At 38.7% G+C, this 20,469-nt stretch overlaps 1 protein-coding gene and 1 non-coding gene across 2 annotated transcripts in view; one reads left to right on the forward strand and one right to left on the reverse strand.

Moving 5' to 3' along the window:
- The first annotated feature begins 328 nt into the window (after positions 1 to 328).
- Positions 329 to 20,469, forward strand: part of ADGRG7 (adhesion G protein-coupled receptor G7) — a 56,571-nt gene continuing 36,430 nt past the window's right edge. The window contains exons 1-3 of the mRNA XM_043448810.1: positions 329 to 671; positions 18,786 to 18,899; positions 19,963 to 20,067. Of these exons, the coding sequence (XP_043304745.1) occupies positions 557 to 671; positions 18,786 to 18,899; positions 19,963 to 20,067 (334 nt within the window). The 5' untranslated portion in view covers positions 329 to 556. The remainder of the gene's footprint in view (positions 672 to 18,785; positions 18,900 to 19,962; positions 20,068 to 20,469) is intronic.
- On the reverse strand, positions 15,515 to 15,587 carry TRNAG-CCC. The gene has a single exon. It is a non-coding gene; the product is annotated as a tRNA-Gly (tRNA).

Consider the following 20,469-nt stretch of genomic DNA (forward strand, 5'->3'; position numbering starts at 1 on the left):
TTACTTTCTGTCATTAGAGTGGTATCATCTGCCTATCTGAGGTTGTGGGTATTTCTCCTGGCAATCTTGAGTCCAGTTTGTGATTCTACCTCTGCTAGAGGCTCCTAACAAAAAGAGGAATCTAAGCTATAGGTGACCCTCCAGGTCCACTGCCTTCCTGACTTTTCTGGTTTTTGTTTTTTTCTTTGTTTTCCCCCCTCCCTAATTTTTGCTTGTCAGGACATTTGCACTTTGACTCTTTTAGCTATCCCCTCCCTTTCTCCTTTATTGCCCTGAGTTATCTCTCTTCCTCATAACACCAATCATTTTTTGCATGATCCCATTCAGTGAAGGATGAGGAAATAGCAAGCAGACTGTGTTCCTTTTATTAGGTGATTCAAACTGTTTTCTGCCTGATTAACCTCAAAAATCCTTTAAAAATTGAGGATATCTAACAGAACCTTGAGAGAAGGAATTGTGGTTTTTTTAGAAGAGTTTTTGATTAAAGTTCTTGGCTGAAGAAGAAAAGAAGCAAGTTGTCTTTCACCCAGACGTTGGTTTGTGATTTGGATTCCCCATGGCTTCCAGCCACGCTTGTAACCTCAGGGTGCTGGTGGCCGTCGTGTGTGGCCTGCTGACTGCCCTTGTTGTGGGACTGGGCTTCTGGAGGCTGGTGATCAGGATCCAGAGAGGTAATGTTGTCCTGCTGTTTTTAACTCAGAGCAAGAGAAGGCTTTGAGCCTCTGTGCTGCCACCTGACATACCAGTACTAGGCTGCCCGCCGTTTATGAAATATAAAAGACAAGGGTTAATTTATGGCTAGTATATGGTTGTAGATACTTGAATATGTGAGTGCATGTGTGTGTGTGTGTGTGTAAGTGTGCAAGTGATGAACAACACAGTTGAATTGGCCTCTTCATGCTCCTTTAACCTGATTAAATGAATAGGAGAGTAATAATTAAGATCATTAGTAGCACATGTTTAGATTTGTTATGCTAAATCCAAGGAAGGAAAATGGACTTCCCTGCTAGCTCAGCTGGTAAAGAATCTGCCTGCAATGCGGGTGACCTAGGTTCGATCCCTGGGAAGATCCCCTGGAGAAAGGAACGGCTACCCACTCCAGTAGAACTGCCTGGAGAATTCACTGGCAGAAGAATCTGGTGGCTACAGTCCATGTTGCAAAGAGTCAGACAGGCCTGAGTAACTTTTCACTTTCATTTTCTTCCAAGGAAGAAAAATAGTTTTGGACACACACATATGCACATAATTAAATATATGCAGAATGAAAGTTCATTTCAAGAAGAAAGTTTAGGAATGTTCTCACTAGGACTGTAAATAAAATGACCATTTTTTCACACAAAGTTCCCACTTTTCAGGTGTTGAAAGCTACTTAGAAATTAAGGTCATTTAGAAAACAATTTTCCTGTTTAGTCAATAGATATTTGTTAGTCACCTGTTACACGGTAGAGCTGACCCTGAGAGAGGGAGGTGAAGGGCAGCAGTGTTAAGCAAAGAATGATGTTAAAGGAAAGCCCTAGAACCTCATAACAGAGACTTTCCGTAATCCTAATGCTAGTCCTTTTCCATAAAGGGATTCAAAGCTGGATGTTCTGAGAATTCCCTTTTATTTAAAAAGAGATAGAGAGACAGAGGTGGTTTCTAACGAAACGGTGGGTGAGGACAGAAGATTTCAGGGAGAAGGTTGGGGGACCCACTAGGAACACAGGGCATCCCTGCAAAGATCCACTGTTCAGAGCAAAAGGAGCCGTGAATGTTGGCTGCTTATGGAGTGATAGCTGGGGATAGATTTGGTGTTTCTCCCCCAAAGACCATATTTAGAGAACACAGAATTGGTAGGGTTTAGAGAACAAGAAAAAGAAAATTTATCAGAACAAAGACAGTAAAATTTAAACTTGATGAAGATTTGTTTAAGGTTTGTAAAATAATTTGAGGTTTTAAAAAAAATATGAACTGCAGGTTTTATCCCATTAAGGCTACTAAATTTATAAGACCTTATCTAAAGGATATACTTTTAAGAACTGCCTCCCTTCCTTCCCTCCTACCTCCCTTCCTTCCTCCTTCCCTTCTTTTCTTCCTTTATAAGATATCTACTTTTAAAGGGAAATTTGTGGTGACTTATAAAGACCACAGCTATAATAGAACCATTAAAACAAGGACCAAAGTACAAAAACACTACAAGGAAGAGGACAAGACTGGGTATAGAAAGTAAATGAAAATCAAATGAGTTGCTAAAAACAAATACAAAACATATCCCTGTATTTCCTGAGGACTAAGAGTGAAAAAGTTGGCTTAAAGCTCAACATTCAGAAAACTAAGATTATGGCATCTGGTCCCATCACCTCATGGGAAATAGATGGGGAGACAGTGGAAACAGTGTCAGACTTTATTTTTTTGGGGCTCCAAAATCAATGCACATGGTGATTACAGCCATGAAATTAAAAGACACTTACTCCCTGGAAGGAAAGTTATGACCAACCTAGACAGCATATTAAAAAGCAGAGACATTACTTTGCCAACAAAGGTCCGTCTGGTCAAGGCTATGGTTTTTCCAGTAGTCATGTATGGATGTGAGAGTTGGACTGTGAAGAAAGCTGAGCACTGAAAAATTGATGCTTTTGAACTGTGGTGTTGGAGAAGACTCTTGAGAGTCCCTTGGGCTGCAAGGAAATCCAACCAGTCCATCCTAAAGAAGATCAGTCCTGGGTGTTCATTGGAAGGACTGATGTTGAAGCTGGAACTCCAGTACTTTGGCCACCTCATGCGAAGAGTTGACTCATTGGAAAAGACCCTGATGCTGGGAGGGATTGGGGGCAGGAGGAGAAGGGGACGACAGAGGATGAGATGGCTGGATGGCATCACGGACTCGATGGGCATGAGTTTGAGTAAATTCTGGGAGCTGGTGATGGACAGGGAGGCCTGGCGTGCTGCGATTCATGGGGTCACAAAGAGTTGGACACGACTGAGTGACTGAACTGAACTGAAGACCAAAAATGCATGATAATAAGTAACAAAGATCCAAGTAACATAATAACAGAGAACCCATGTTTACCAATAAAAGCGTACCAGCTCTTCAGAAAAGACAAACATTTCCTTGCTCTAGCAGATTTTTTTTTTAAGGTGGCTTTTTATGTAAGGTACATCCCTCAGTTTTGGGTAAACCCAGTGGAAAAGAAGGGGGTTATCATCTAAAGAGAATGATTGAAATACTGGTACTGTTTGCTGTTATTGTTTTGCCTTGTACACGATATTTGGACATTGCCTTAGTTAGAAGTTCTGCTTCCTCCACTTCACTCCTTTCCTCTCCACTCCTCCGCCACCTCTTTCTATCCTGTCCCATTCCATCTCATGGAAGTATCGAATGCTCTCACTTTAGTCCCTTTACTGGGTATAGAGATGAATTGTTGTTTTTGTTATTTTAAATTTTTGGCTGCACTGGATCATCATTGTGACGTGTGGGCTCAGTTACCTTGCAGCATGTGGGATCTTACTTCCCTGGCCAGGGATTGAACCAATGAATCCTGCATTGGAAGGTGGATTCTTAACCACTGGACCACCAGGAAAATCCCAAGATGAGTTGTTTTCAAACTTGTTTTTTTTAAGGGGAACGTCTTGGATATCTCTGAGAAACTGATGAAAACTGTGAATGTCTTACCTAGAAAAAATAAACATATACAATTTGGGGTATATTAACTTTATCACATTCAAAATTTATTTTCAATATAAACAGAATATGTTTCCATGGTTTTTGTTTAATATAATGTTTAAGCAATTATGTCTCTCTCAGTTTTATTTTTCATGAAAAAGTAATGGCCTCTGTGAAAAAGTAGAAAAAAATTTAAATTCTGCTGTAAGTAAATTTCAGTTAGGAGTTGCTGTTGCTTGGTTATAGAATGAACTTTAATGTATGTATTTCACTATTATAAAACTTACAGTTAAATTTTTTTACTGCAGTATGCCAAAAACTTCACATACCTTCTCTCATTTAATTCTGACAAGTATCTTTGAGGGAGTTTTTTTTTTTTTTTAATATCCATGTTAAAGATACTTGGCTCTGTTGTTGTTTAGTTGCTAAGCCATGTCCAGCTCTTTTGCAACCACATGGACTGTAACCCACCAGGCTCCTCTGTCCATGGAATTTCCCAGGGAAGAACACTGGAGTAGGTAGCCATCTCCTTCTCCAGAGGATTTTCCCAGCCCCGGGATCAAAGCCGAGTCTCCTGCTTGGCAGGTGGATTCTTTACCACGGAGCCACCTGGAAAGCCCTGGCTTTCATTTCACTCAAGTACATATTTGCTCAAGAGGCAATGATAACAAATAATAATACTTGATAATAAATCAAACTCAGATGACTGTTTGTAGAGGACAGACTCCATTTTGTGGTTAAAAAAAAGTCCAGAGAAGTGTTTTCAGTATGGAGGAAATTGGTTTTTAGGCAGCTATACTTTCATTTAGTTTTAATCCTGCTGTTGTACACCTCTGTTCTGCTCCTTTTCCAATCTCCCTTCTTGCTCCCTCATATAATCACTTTTTAAATCAAGAAAATAATTCCTATGAAAGGGGGGGAAGAAATTTTTTTGAGGAAGAAATTTTCTTATGTAATTGGCTGATGGGCATGCATTGTTTTAACATCAGGATTAGTGATGTTTAAATTGCTGATCCCATTTTACAAGTCACTTTCTAAAATTAAGAGACCGGAATCTTGGTTTAGTGAAGTTTTCCTTGATTTTTGAATTCTGAATTTAACTCCACCCATGGGTCTTTGATGACACATATTATTGAAGAACATCTGTTGTATAACATGGTGAATAAGAGTGTGTACATAATAGCTGTGGAAAAATTACATGAGTCGGGGAAAAAAAGTTGTGCAGCCAGACTGCCTGGTTCTTGCTAAGTAAACTGGAGCAAGTTTCAACATTTCTGTACCTCCATTCTCCTATTAGTTATATTATAAATATAATAAACATATAAACCCCACCTTACAGGGCTGTTATGAGGATTAGTTAATACATTTGCAAGTTAAAGATGATATCTAGTACACTATAGGCACTCAAATTTTCCATGTATATATTTTTAGATAATTTAGTGCAGTTTTCTCCACTCCCTGATATGTACCTTGAATAGATGCCCTTGATCTAGTTTGGACCTTTGGATTGAAACTCAGCTTATCAAGTTGGAGCTGCAGTGAATTTAACCATAAATTTCAACTGGCTAGCTCAAAATAGAAACAGAAACAGTTCTAAGAACTGCCATAGTTCCCTGCACTTGTTTTTCAATATTTATACTTCACTAGACCATAGGGGAAATTTTTATTCAATCATTTAACTAGTTTATTAGAATATGTAACCAGGTAGTTAATGTTGAACAAATTTCACCTTAAAGGCTATACTTTTTGTATATTATTTAAGTTTTTTAGTTTTTTTTCCCCCCACTGTGGAGTAAGCTTTCATAAACATTGTCCTCTCATTTAAGAACAGACTTTATCTTCACCCAAATATTTCAAATTCCTGGTGTGGGACAAATGACAGATCCCTGGATTTTTAAATCCCTAAAGACTCTGAGCTAGACACTAGAGTTTCCTGATGGAATTTCTTGGACTAACAAAAGATATTTTTATTCCCCCACTTACTCAAACTAGACTTTTCAAAATAGATTCTAACTTTGTCTAGTTTAGGAGAAGAAATTGACTTCATATTTTCCCTTTGGAATTTTAAGTATTTTTTTGCTACTTCTTCAAGCAGCATGAAATGTTGAATGTCACATATGTCCAGTATTTAATTTTCCCTGATGTGCAGTAAAGGCATTAAAAATAGGGCTAGAATTTCTGGAAGTATTACTTATTACAACTTAAAAGAATGTGAGGAAATATTACTATCTCACTGGAGTTATTAAAGAAAATTATAGAAGAAAAGTACTACTATGAAGTAGCATTCTTTTTTATTTCACAATTTTATCTATTTTAGTTTTGGCCGTGCAGGGTCTTCATTGCTGGGTGGTGTTTCTCTAGTGGCAACGCTTGGGTTTCTCAGTGCATTGGCTTCTCTCTTGTGGAGCGCGGGCTCTAGGGCAGGCAGGTTTAGTAGACGCAGCGCTTGGACTCAGTAGTCATGGGTCCTGGGCTCTAGAGCACAATCTCAAAAACTGTGGCATATGGGCTTAGTTGCCCGGTAGTATATGGGTCTTTCCTGGACCAGGGGTCAAACCTATGTCTCCTGCATTGCAGGTGGATTCTTTACTGCTGAACACCTGGGAAGCCCAACCCTGTGCCTATATCAAATAACACAGACTCATAATATATAAAACAAAACAGTCAAGCTTATTCAGATAAATTTACAACTGGGTTGGTTGAAAGTAATGCTTTCTTGTTAGAAACTGATAGATCAAGCAGAGACAATCAATAAAGGTTCATAAATTTGAAAACTATATCTAACAAACCGGACAGTAGATTTTACATATTTGAATTGCCAGAAAAAATGTCAATTTATTATTTTCAGAAGAAAGTCTTACTGAGTACCAAAGAATCAATCTCATAGATTATGTTCTGTGACTACAATGCAATACAATTAGAAGGTAACATATAAACTAACCAAGAAAATTCAAATAAATGTTGAAAAAACTGTTTTAAATAATTCAAAGAAGAAATCAAATGAAAATTACAAAATACTCAAAAATTCAGTGGAGGCACTCTCTATAACAACTGTGTGCACAGCTAAAAATATAGCTGGAATCAAACATTAAATATTAATTAATATGTGAGCCATCTAGAAAGATGGTATAGATGAACCTGTTAACAGGGCAAGAATAGAGAGGCAGACTATAGAACACACATTAAAAGATGCTTACTCCTTGGAAGGAAAGTTATGACCAACCTGGACAGCATATTAAAAAGCAGAGGCATTACTTTGTCAACAAAGGTCTGTCTAGTCAAGGCTGTGGTTTTTCCAGTAGTCATGTATGGATGTGAGAGTTGGACTATAAAGAAAGCTGAGCACAGAAGAACTGATGCTTTTGAACTGTGGTGTTGGAGAAGAGTCTTGAGAGTCTCTTGGACTGCAAGGAGATCCAACCAGTCCATCCTAGAGGAGATCAGTCCTGGGTGTTCACTGGAAGGACTGATGCTGAAGCTGCAAGTCCAATATTTTGGCCACCTCATGCGAAGAGCTGACTCACTGGAAAAGACCCTGATGTTGGGAAAGACTGAGGGCAGGAGAAGGGGATGACAGAGGATGAGATGGTTGGATGGCATCACCGACTTAGTGGACATGAGTTTGGATAGACTCCGGGAGTTGGCGAAGGACTGGGAGGTCTGGCGTGCTGCGGTTCATGGGGTCGCAAAGAGTCGGACACGACTGAGTGACTGAACTGAACTGAACTGATGAAGACACAGAGGATGTAGGAGAGGGTGGGCCCAATTCAGAGAGTAGCATTGACACGTACACCACCATGTGTAAAATAGCTAGTGGGAAGCTGCCGCATAACACACCCAGGTGAGCTGGGCTTGGTGCTCTGTGGTGACCTAGAGGGATAGGATGGGGAGGGAGGGGACGGAGCCTCAAAATGGAGGGCAATGGATGTATGTATACAGCTGATTCACATTGTTCTACCGCAGAAACAACCCTGTAAAGCAATCATATTCCAATAAAATAAAAATACAGTTAGAATGACATAGCTTTAGGTATATGTTAAAAATCAAGACAGTGAAATAATAAGCATTCTAACTTTAGAAGTTAAAAAAAGAGTAAATTCTAAAACTGTGTGTGGCAGTAATGAAAATAAGGACAAATTAATAGAAGGGAAATCAAAGAAACAAGAGCTGAGATGAACAAAACCAGAAGCTAGTTTTCTGGAAAGATGAATTTTAAGAAAAAAGATACATTTCCAGCGAGATTCCTTCAGAGCAGGTCTAACCCTCGCGCGCCTCTCTGCTTCCGGGTCCTCAGAAGCCCCGCCCCGCCGCCTGGGCCTGAGGCTCCCTGTCTCGTCACCCACTCTGGGGCCCGCCATGCTGCTCCGGCTTCCCTGCTGTGAGGGGAGGCTGTTCACAGTGTGGGGTGAGAAGAGGATGCGGGAGTGGCCTGGAGTGTCCGCCTGTGTGAGCGCAAGGCCCCCTGAACGTGGGGCCGGACGGACATGAGGCGCGAAGGGGTACCTTCCAGCCACCGGCCCTCTGAGGTGGGGCCCCGAGGAACCCATGGTTTCTAAATTCAGACCTGGGTCTTCAGTCCTCGTGAAGGTATGTTTATCACGGCATTAGAATAGGTTTTCTGTTTACTTTTATATAAATGGTAGGTAGGTCTTCGTTGTACCTTGTCCCAGACCTCGCCTAGGGTTGTGTTGCTGGCGAAAAGACAAATTAGTACTGTTATGCCCGATGTCCGAATCCCCGAGCGGGAAGAGAGAGAAGGCTTCCAAGACAATGCAACTCGCAAAAAGGGAAGTTTATTACTGTCTCGAGCCAGGGCTTTCTGCCACAAACATCACAGTGGTGCAGGGTCAGAAAGCGCCGAGCTCAAGCTTGTTACACAGATTTATAAGATATGCAAAAGCGGTTAGTAGCTGGCTTAAGCGGATTGGTTACATGTTTGCAAAGTAATTCTATCAGTACAGACTTTCGCGGGCTTTTCAGCTCTCCCTTTGTTCTTACTGGGCGCATATTGATTGGCTGGCTCCAGGTTACCTGGTGGGGGTAGGGAATCTTACCATTTCGGGGGAAGCTAAAACTTAGGTCCAGGCCGCCCGTCATGGTATTAACCCTGGCAGCCTCACAAGTACCACCCCTGTGGCGAGATGGTAATAACTGTCAGGATGCGACTGTGTACTCTTTGGCTTAGAAATTTCATGTCTGGAAATTTATTCTACAAATGGATTTGTACAACGGGCAAAGTACAATGTGTAGAATGCAATTTTGAAGCAACAACTGAAAACAACAAAATTGTCATCGGTAAAGGGTTAAGTAAGTTAGGGCACAATCAGATAATGGAATATAACGCAGCTGTAAAGGAAGATGGGGAAGTTCTCTGAACCACGTGAAAAGATTTTTGACATTCACTAAGTGTAAGAGCAAGCTACAGAAAATGGGGGAAAAAATGACTATAGATTCATATTTGCTTATCCTTGTGGAAAGAAAGATTGGAAAAAATGAGTAGAAATTGTTACTTGTGTATATTTGTGGATGGGGATAAGTGTTATTTTTATATTTCAACTCTGAAATATTAGCTATTAAAATAAGACAGTGCTTTGAAAGAAAAAGAAGACCACAGGAACTAGTGAGGAAACTCATAAGCAAATACCATGGAAAACTTTATCCTACTTTGGTAGGATACTTTGGTCATGTGGCAGTTTTCTTAAAGAAATGTACTCCAAAATGAAGAGACAAAACCAGAATAGAACTGTAACCATTGAAAGTTATTAGGTTTTTTTAAAATTAAGGAACTACATGCAAATGCTACACACTGACTATCTTAGATATAATTATAAACTGTGACGGGGAAGAATAATGTTTTGTGTAGGTGGGGGGTGAAGAAATATTAATATAAAGGAATTCAAAGGGTTTCAGCTCTTTCTGGAAAGTTTCACTGCTCATACACAGTCTATGGAATTCTCCAGGCCAGAATACTGGAGTGGGTAGCCTTTCCTTTCTCCAGGAGATCTTCCCAACCCAGGCCTCCCACATTGCAGGCGGATTTTTTACCAGCTGAACCACAGGGAAGCCCAAGAGTACTGGAGTGGGAAGCCTATCCCTTCTCCAGGGGATCTTCCTGACCCAGGAATCAAACCAGGGTCTCCTGCATTGCAGGTGGATTCTTTACCAACTGAACTATCAGGGAAGCCCTAATGTCTGAAGCAAATCTGAGAGAAAGTTATTCTTTTAAACCAGGATATGGTAGTTAGAGATGTCTTCTTATTTTCTGTACCTTGCATATTTTAAATATTTTATAATTTAAAAAAATTTTCACGTTTCCTTGGTTACACAGAGAAGTTTGTCACACAACAGTTACAGTTAAATTTCTCTTGCTAGATTGTAAGCTGTTTGAGATCAGAATCCATATCTCTTTAAAAAAAAAAAAACTAATTGACTATTTTTACTTTTATTATTTTTTAATTTATTTATTTTAATTGGAGGCTAATTACTTTACAATATTGTAGTGGTTTTTAGAGCAGTTTTAGGTTTACAGAAAAATTAGGCAGAAAGTACAGAGAATTCCCATTTACTGTCTCTCTCTCTCATCACCCCTCCCCCTCTATAGTTTCCTTCATTAATATCTTACACTGAAGTGTTGCTTTTGTTACAATATGCAAGCCAATGTTGATACATGATTATTAATATATAGGTTACATTATGGTTCACTCTTCCTGTTGTAGTGTTGTATGGATTTTCACAAATACATGATGACATATAGTCACTGTTACAGGATCATACAGCATAGTTCACTGTCCTGAAAATCCAGTTCACTCCACCTATTCATCCTACCCTCCCTTCCCCAACCCCTGATTTATTTACTGGCTCTATAGTTTTGGCTTTTCCAGAATGATATATTTGGAATCATACTGTATGTAGACTGGCTCCTTTCACTTAGCTAAATGTATTTAAGATTCCTCCATATCTTTTGTGGGCTTCATAGATCATTTCTTTTTATGGCTGAATAATATGCCATTGTATGGATATGCTACAGGTGTTTTCTTTTTAATCTATTCATGAAGGTCGTCTAGTTTGCTTCCAGTTTTAGGTGATTATATATACCGCTGTTATAAACGTTCAAGTACAGCTTTATGTGTGGGGGCAAGTTTTCACTTATTTGGGTGAATGCCTGGGAGCATCCTAAAGTTTGCAATATACATTTAGGATTAATCTAAATTCACTTTCTAGTAATAAAATATAGTCCCATGGGTAATGCCAGCACTTTATAGCAGATCTTCCCAATTCCTCATTCTCTTTCTTTATAACATTTGTCATTCATTTCATTTATCCATAAGCTTTAATCATCTCATGTATCATTACTACTATTACTTTGAACAAACTGTTATCAGATTGATTAAGAATAAAAAACACCTGAAAGACTTATTTTACCTTCATTTATTCCTTCTCTAATTCTCTTCTGATGTAGATCTGAGTTTCTGACCTGTATCATTTCCTTCTTTCTGAATAAATTTCCTTTAACATTTCTTGCAAGGCAAGTCTTCTGGTGACGAACTCCCTAAATTTTTCTGTCTGAGAATGTCTTTCTACTTTACTTTTAAAGGATAATTATTTGGATGCAAAATTCTTTGTTGTTTTCGTTCAGCACTAAATATTTAACTCTACTCTTTTTTGCTTGCATGATTTCTGAGGAGAGTTCTAGGATAATTTTTATACTTATTGCTTTATAGGTATTTTTCTCCCTTTTGACTTCTTCTGAAATGATCTTTTTGTCTTTGACTTTTTGCTGTTTGAATAGGAGGTGCCTAAGTGTAGGGTTTTGTTTTATTTTTAACTTTTATCTGAGTGAGTGTGTTCTCTCACTCTGAGATTGCTGATTCTGTGATTTGGTGTCTGTCATTTATTTTGGAATATTCTCAGCCATCAAAACTTGAAATATCTTCTCAGTTCTTTTTGCCTTTTCCTCTCTCTCTGTTGGGTTTCCCTCACAGCTCAGTCGGTAAAAATCTGTTTGCAATGCAGCAGACCTGGATTCGATTCTTGGGTTGGGAAGATTCCCCGGAAAAGGAAATGGCAACCCACTCCAGTATTCTTGCCTGGAGAACCCCATGAACAGAGCAGCCTGGCAGGCTACCGTCCGTGGGGTTGCAAAGTCAGACATGACTTAGCAACTAAACCACCACCACTCCTTCTCCTATTCCCATTATGTATATGTTATACCTTTTGTCCCACAGTTCTTAGATATTCTATTTTTAACAGTTTTTCTTTTCTCTTTTTAGTTTGGGAAGCCTCTACTGAATTCTTCAAGCTCACTGATTCTTATCAGTCTGCTGATGAACCCAGCAAAGGAATTCTTCATTTCTGTTAGTGTTTTTTGATTACAGCATTTCTTTTTGACTCTTGCTTAGAGTTTCCATTTATCTGCTTATATTACCTCCTTGTTCTTAAAGATTGTCCATTTTTTCGTTAAAGCTCTTAGTATATTAATCATAATTATCTTTAATTCCTGGTCTGATAATTCCAGAATCTCTGCTATCTATAAATCTGGTTCTGATGGTTGACTTGTCGTTTTTTGCCTGTCAGCATGCCCTGTAATTTTTAGTTGAGAATCAGACATGATGTATTAGGTAAAAGAAATTGAGGTGCCTTTAGTGTGAGGTTTTATGTTAGGCTGTGTTTTCTATTTATGGTAGCTGTAGGTGTTCCTTGCCCGTCAGTCATCCCATCCCTACTTCCCACCCTTTAGGCAAACACTGTTCTGATTGTATCAGCGTAGATTAGTTGTTACCCTTGAACGTCATAAAAAGAACCATATAAGATTTACTCTTTTATGTCTGAATACTTTTGTTAACATGTTTTTAAGATTCATTGATGTTGTGTATCTTTTTATTACTAAACAACTAATAGTCTATTGTATGGATATACTACAATTCATTTATTCAGTCTGCTATTGATGGTGGTTTCCTTTTTTTTTTTTTCCTTTTGACTACAATAAATAAAACTTCTGAGTGATTTCCCTGGCAGTCTGGTGGTTAGGACTGCATGGGACTTGGATTGATCCTTGGTCAGGCAACTAAAATCCTGCAAGCCACAGTGCGGCCAAAAAATAAAAAAAATTTTTAAAACCTGCAAACATCCGAGACTGGGTTCCCTGGGAAACAAATTCTGAGTTGAAGATTTTAGTTTTACTATATTAAATTTTTCAGCAGGTGTTGTAGGGATCAGGACTCATGGGGAATGACAGGCAGGATTGGGTGAAAGGAGAAATTGAACTGCAACACAGCTAAAGTTGATCTGGCCCTTCAGAGTTGTCCTCTGTGTATTAGTTATCTTGTTGTAGAAGAAATTACCCCAAAACCTAGTGGCTTAAAACCACAATTATTTATTATCTGTCAGAATTCAGAATTTGGAAGCAGCCTGCCTGCATAGTTCTGGGTTAGGATGTCTCATAAAGTTGCCCTCAGATGGTGGCTGGCTTTGGGGTCACCTGAATGCTTCTTCACCCGCGTGCAGTGCCTGGGCTGGGATGGGAAGACTCAGAAAGTTGAAAAAGCTGAAGCTCCTCCAGCATCCCTGTCTCTTGTAGTTCCCCACTTGATATCTCCAGCATGGAGGCTTCAGAGTAGCCAGGCTTCTTACACGTCTCTTGTAGTCTCAAGGCTTCTAAAGCATATCCCTCTGAGTGAGAAGGAGCTAGGTGGAGGCCAAACCACTTTTTATGATCCCACCTGGAAGTCACACAGCACATTTCTCCCACTTTATTAGTCAAGACAGACACAAAATTTCACTGGATCCAAGAAGAGAACACATACCTGCTTCTCAATGGAGAAGTGTCATCACTACAAGAAGAGTGAATGAGATGGAATATGTAGTACAGCTGTCTTTGGAAAATACTTTCTTTGAGGCATTGAGGCTGGGGAATGAGACTTCATTCCCTAGCATTGACTAGTCATGGCGTGTGTCACAAGGCTCTTGTATGAGCTGATTCTCTTCAGTTGAGGGCAATTCCTAGAAAAGGATTCAGCTATTTTCTTAGTTGCCAACATCCCTCAAAGCTGGGGGTAGCTCAGTCGGTAAAGAATCTGCCTGCAGTGCAAGAGACCCGAGTTCGGTCCCTAGGTTGGGAAGATGCCTTGGAGAAGGAAATGACAACCTACTCCAGTATCCTTGCCTGGAAAATCTCATGGACAGAGGAGCCTGGTGGGCTGCAGTCCCTGGGGTCGCAAAGAGTAGGGCATGACTGAGCGACTAACACTTGGTTACTTACTTACTCAAAGCTGGAGGAGTGAGTGCTTCAGTCCTAAAGGTGGCATACAATTTACTGCAGGTATTAGAAACATTCTAGTCTCTTTGTGAACATATGTTTCTGTTTATTTTGCATATTTATGTAGGCATTGAATTTCTCATCATATGTATGTGTGTCTTTATTTAGCTTTATGTTAGTACCAAACAGCTTTCCAAAATGGTCATACCATTTGAAATTCTTAGCAGCAGTTTGCTAAAGTTCCAGTTGTTTCACATCCTTAACAATATTTGGCATCATCCTTTTGTAATTTTGGCCATTCTAGTGGGGTGTGAGATGATATTTCACTGCGGTTTTAACTTGCATTTCTCTGATGACTAATATGCTGATCACTTTCATGTGATTAGTGCCCTTCCGTATATCTTCTTTTATGAAGTATGTATTCAAGCCTTTTACCCACTTAAAAAAGTGGGTTGTTTGTGTTACTAATAATGTGTACTGTCTACAATTTACAGTCCTAATTTATAGTTATAGCAACACTTTCTTTGACAGAGAATTACTGCAAATATTTTTTCCCCAGCCTGTAGTTTCTGTTTTTATTATCTTAATGGTGTATTTTGATGAGCAGTATTTTGTTTTAAGTACAATTTATCAATATTTTTTTTTCCTTCTATGTTTAGTGCTTTTTATGTCCTCTTTAAATAAATATCTTTGTCCTAAAGTTGTAAAGATATTCATCTCCTATTTTCTCAATGAAGCTTTGTAGTTTTAGCCTTTGTGTCTCAGGTCCATCTCATATTGTGTTTTTTAAAAAATATTAATTTTTATTTATTTTCGGCGGTGCTGGATCTTCCTTGCTGTTCAGGCTTTTCCCTAGTTGCAGCGAGCTGGGCTGCTCTCTAGTTGTGATGGGTGGGCTTCACGTTGTGGTAGCTTCCCTCATTGCAGAGCACAGGTTCTAGAGCTCGCAGGCTTCAATCGCTGTGGCTCCCTGACTCTAGAAAACAAGCTCAGTAGCTGTGGTGCCTGGGCTTAGTTGCTCTGCAGCATGTGAGATCTTCCTGGATCAGGGATGGAACTTGTGTCTCCTGCATTGGCAGGCGAATTGTTTCCCACCAAACCACCAGGGAAGCCCTGACATTGTGTTTTGAGCGTGGTATATCATCCAGTTAGTCTAGCACTATTTGTTGAAACGTTTTTCCTTTTCCAACCAGATTGCCTTGGAATCTTTTCAAAGAATCAACCAACTATATGTATCTTATCTATTTCTAAACTGTTTATTCTATTTCGGTGGTGTGTTTGGCTGTTTTTATGATGATCTCATAATGTTTTGATTGCTATAGCTGTAAAGTAAGTCATAAAATGAGTAATGACCCAACTCTTTGTTTTTGTTGTTTTAGTTTTTTTTAGAGTTTAGTTGATGTACAGTGTTGTGTTAGTTTCAGATATACAGCCAAGTGAATCAGTTACATACAACCACTTTTTTTTAAAAGATTCTTTTCCCATATAGGCCATTACAGAGTATTGAGTACAGTTCCCTGTTTCTTTTGGCTTTTCCAGGTCTTTTACATTTCCATAATATTAAAAAAATTTTATTTGACTGCACTGGATCTTACTTGCTACAGGTGGGATCTAAGTTCCCTGACCAGGGATTGAACCCAGGCCCCCTGCATTGGGAGTGCAGAGTCTTAACTATTGGACCACCAGGGACCAGCCCTCCATAACATCTTGAGTTTGTCAATTTCTACAAAAAAGGTTCTTTTGTTTTAGATTTTGGCTTTATCAATTTGCGGACAATAGACTCTTGAATGACTATGAGTATTTCATACATACATGGTATATATTTCCACTTATTTAGATATTTTTAAAGTACAATTTTATTTATTTGTTTCTTGGCTTTTCTGGGTCTTTGTTGCTGCATGAGCAGCACTCACGTTGCACTCTGGTTGCAGTGAGCTGGGGCTACGCTCTCGTTGTGATGCGTGGGCTTCTCATTGTGGTGGCTGCTCTTGTTGCTGAGCATGAGTCTAGAGTGTGGGCTCAGTAGTTGTGGCCCTTTGGCCTAGCTTCTAGCATGTGGGATCTTCCCAGACCAGGGGTGGAACCCATGTCTCCTACATCGGCAGGCAGATTCTTTACTGTTAAGCCACCAGGGAAGCCCCTTATTTAGACCCTTTAAAATTTCTTTCAGTAATGATGTCTTGCCCACATTTTGTTAAATTTATTTCCAAAAATTGTATGAGTTTTAAGCTAACTTGAATGAAAATGATTTAATCATTTTATTTTCCAATTATTTAATGCTATCATGTGGGAATAACTATAACTTCATTTATTTTTTATCATGAAACCTTGCTAAGTTTGCTTATTATTCTAGTAGTGTTTTTTTTTTTTTTTTTTTGAGACAGCTTAGGATGTTCTATGTATTTGATGATGTCATCTGCAACAGAAGATAGTTCTACTTCTCCCTTTCTTTATGGTTTTTATTTCTTTTTCATACTCATATCACTGATCAGCATCTTCGGCACAATGTTGAATAAAAAGTGGTTATAGCAGTTATATTAAACCATTTTCTGTCAGTCTCAGGGGTGAAAGTATTCAATGTGTGTGCATGCTCAGTTATGTCATGTTGCGACCCTAAGGACTGTAGCCCTCCAGGCTCTTCTGTCCAGGGAATTTTCTAGGCAAGAATACTGGAGTGGATTGTTACTTATTTCCTACTCCAAGGGGTCTTCCTGACCCAGGAATCAAACCCTCATCTCCTGCATTGCCAGGCAGATTCTTTACCATTGGTCCACCCAGAAAGTCCAAAAAGTATCTAATATTACACTATTAAATATGTTATTAGAGGTAGGTTCTTCATAGATGATTTTTTATCAGTTTGAAGAAGTTCCCTTTTATTCCTTATTTGCTGAGAGTTTAAAAAAAGTCAGGTGTTTTTTTGCCCCCTTTATTGAAATGATTTTTGAATTTATGATTAGTGAAATGACTATATGGTCTCCCCCCTCTGTTCTATCACATAGTGAATTAAATAATTGATTTTCTACTGTTAAACCACCTTTGCACTCATGGTATAAATCTCACTTTGTCATGATGGATTGTCAGTTTTATATACTGCTGGATTTGATTTGCTACTATTTCAAAAAGGTTTTGGCATCTGTATAAGTGAAGTTTATTGGTCTGTAATTTTTTTTCCCTTATGATGTTTTTGTCAGATTTTGGTATCAGGGTTATCCTGATTTTATAATATCATTTGGGAAGTTTCTCCCTTTCTCTGTTTTCCAAAAGAATTTATATAAGATGGGTATTATTTCTACCCTAACTCAACAGTAAAACTGTCTGGATTGGCAGTTGGTTGCTTTCAGGATTTTCTCCTTATTTTTGGTTTTAGCAGTTTTACCATGATGTGTCTAAATGTGGTTTACCCCGTGTTTATTTTGCTTGTGGCTTTACTGAATTTCTTGGATCAAGTTTAAGAAGTTTTGACCATTATTCCTTCAGATATTTATCTGCTCTATTCCTTCTCATCTCCCTTTCTGGGACTCTACTTGCTTATAGGTTAGACTTCTTGATATTTTCCCACATGTCCTAGAAAGTCTGTTTATTTTTTAAAATACATGTTTTCTTCAGCTTTGAGGGGAATTTAGAGCCAGACTTTGTGTCTCCCTTCTATATAGCTCCTTCCTTTCTGGGCTGTCTCCCTTCGATTTCCAGTTGTGTGGTAACCCCAGATCTTCAAACTTTCACCCATTACGTTTGTAGCTTTCTGCTGGTGTTTCAGCCACTCCTGCTATACAGACTGCATAGTGCCCTTAGCAGGGGAACTCTATAAACTTGCGATAGACTTCAGTTTCTCTCTGCTTCTTATTGCTGTCCAATGTCCTCAATTAGTTATTTTAAAATCTTTCTCCAGAGTTTAAACTGTCACCTATGGGATGATTAATATGGTACCATCTACTCCATCATTGGAGATTGGACCAGAACTCTGCCTCCTGTATTCTTAAGCTTGGTTAATTTGTTCACCATCCACCCTGTCTTTTGGTTTAGAATCCCAGTGTCCCCAGCTCAAAATAACCAGTCACTAGATCCAAATCTTGTCTCAGGAGTGCTCCTGAGTTGGTTGATCCCTAACTTCCTTAGAGCCACTGTTTTAGGTCAGGTTCTCGTTTAGCCTTTGCCTGGTCTCATTTGCCTCCCAGTCTCAGTCGCTTCCCATTCTGCTTGAGGTGTCTTCCTAAAAAACATTCCTTATGATGTTACCCCCTTGTTTTAAGACCCCCCCGGCTCCTGCAGGATTAAGTCTTGGTCTGTAGAGCCTCTCACGGTGCCACTTATGTTCTGCTGTTGGTCCACAAAGAACCAGTGCTCCCGAGGTGTTAGGCTTTTCTCTGTACTTGGACACATCAGAACTTTCCATGTTTTTGAATTTTTTGCTCTTTGTATCCTGCCTACATTTTATCTGACTTTTCTAGATTTAGTCTTAAAACCTGATGCTAACATCCCCTCTTCTCTGGAATAGTTACCAGTCTTTCCTGGATGGCCTGCCTCTGTCTTCATCTCTCTTCTGAGTTCTTATAGCACTTGTAAATCTGCATTGACATGGTTCGACTTTATCTATCTAATCTATTGACATAACTTCCTGTTTCCTTAAGTAGATTCAAATCTCCTTGGACAGGGTGTTGTATCTTTGAAATATGGTAGTTTTTTTTTTTTTTTGTATTCATAGCATTTAGTAAGCATTGTATATCCTGTGTAAATTCTGTGTTTTTTTGATCATATTACAAATAATATTTTTCAGCAGTGGTCTTCAAAAATAGTGATTTTACATATAGAAATCAAAGGCCACAGACTCCAAAAAAAGAAACGAATCAGTCAGTTCATATACTATTCTGTTATTTATTGTTTCTTTAGGAACAGTTACGCCTTCATCAAGCACCCCTATAGAGTTCTGCAAGAATGGTGGAACCTGGCAAAATGGCAGATGCATTTGTCCAGAAGAGTGGAAAGGACTGAGATGTACAATCAGTAAGTTACTTGGGATAATACTAGGGTGTGAGATTTAGGTGAATCTTCTGTTTCTAAGGACAGCAGCAAAGCTTAATTGCTACAGTAACAGTGGACATAATGATCACAAATTTAAGATTGTTTATTAGCTGAAGAGTAAAAACTGAGTTTTCTTGTGCTATTTACCTGCATGTTCAGTACACTGCCTTTCTTTTCCAACTGTAAAGTTTCTCTGTAAAACTAATGGTTGCTTTTCTTTCTGACTGCGGCATCTACTATAGGGCAATGGGTAATATGGTTTTCCCAGGTCCTTTCAAATGGTAATATGCCATGGTACACCATTTCAAATATCATAATTCTAACATATTTAACTTTTCTGAAGTCAAGATGCGTCTCCTTATCCAAATATCTACTTAGGTGAAGTTTTTGTTTTTTCTACCTTTCTCTTGGAGAGATGTTATTAAATCAGTGGCTTGACTTCGCTCAATGGTATCCCAGGTTCAAAGTTAAAAGCACGTCTTGATCTGCAGCGTGCTTCCTAACACTCTACACACTTCATGCTGCCTGCTTAGGATTCAGAGCCTTAGAAACTCACTCCTATAATTTCCAACATTCTGAACAGCCAGGGTACCCCCACAGAAACCCATGCCTTTGGCTGTTTGCTTTAACCTCCACCCTCGATCCCTTTGCCACTGTAGGCTCTATATCTTTGATTTTCAAGATTCCAACTAATGTAATACACTATCCTTTTTTTTTTTTTTCATACACTATCCTTTCTGATGTGTTAGTGATTACATCCTGCCTATACTGAGTTATATATTGTGCACATTTTAACTGAACCTGTTATGTAATGTACTAGTTACTGTAATGGTAGTAACTTAGGTAGATAAGAAAATACGTAGTTGCTGGGTGGTCAGTGAGGCCTATAAGCCTTCTGTTACCCTTCAAATTACACTCTATAGGTTTTGAACTTTGGCTTTAATTTGGTTTGAAATTCAGAAAGAAAAATGATGAAAATTAATAATGAAAAAATTTTGATAATGATGAATTTATGATTGAAAAATATTTTTTCTTTCCATTACAGTTAATTTCTGTGAAAACAGTACCTATGGGAATTTTACTTTTAACAGAATTCCCGTGGGAAGATATGGATCATCCTTGCAAGTATGTGACAAGAACACTCTAAATGGTATGTTGCTTTCCCAAGCATCTCCTCTGTCTAGGCATATGAATTGCTATGCGGGATCATACCTATCATCTCTCCAACTAGTTTTAGATCTCTGAAAGAGGCATCAGGGAAGATTTTTTTTTTTTTTTTTTTTAGGGAAGATTTTGTTGAAGGAATTGGCTCCCTGTCATGATGCCAGTGTTCAGAGTTTTGTGTGTTAACTCACATAATTCCGATTTTCCTAAAAACTAAAATATAGATCAGTAGTAAATTCCTTTTAATTCTTCTTCAATTGATTTATTCTTGAGGCCCCCTCCATCTCCTGGAGTTTGATCAAGTTGAGATCTGTTCTCTCAGTCACATAATTTATCTCAATTTTAAAGATTAGCTAGACTGTGGCTTTATGCCATATCTACTTTGAGA

Source organism: Cervus canadensis, chromosome 27 (genome assembly GCF_019320065.1).
Source record: "Cervus canadensis isolate Bull #8, Minnesota chromosome 27, ASM1932006v1, whole genome shotgun sequence".
Taxonomy (NCBI): domain Eukaryota; kingdom Metazoa; phylum Chordata; class Mammalia; order Artiodactyla; family Cervidae; genus Cervus; species Cervus canadensis.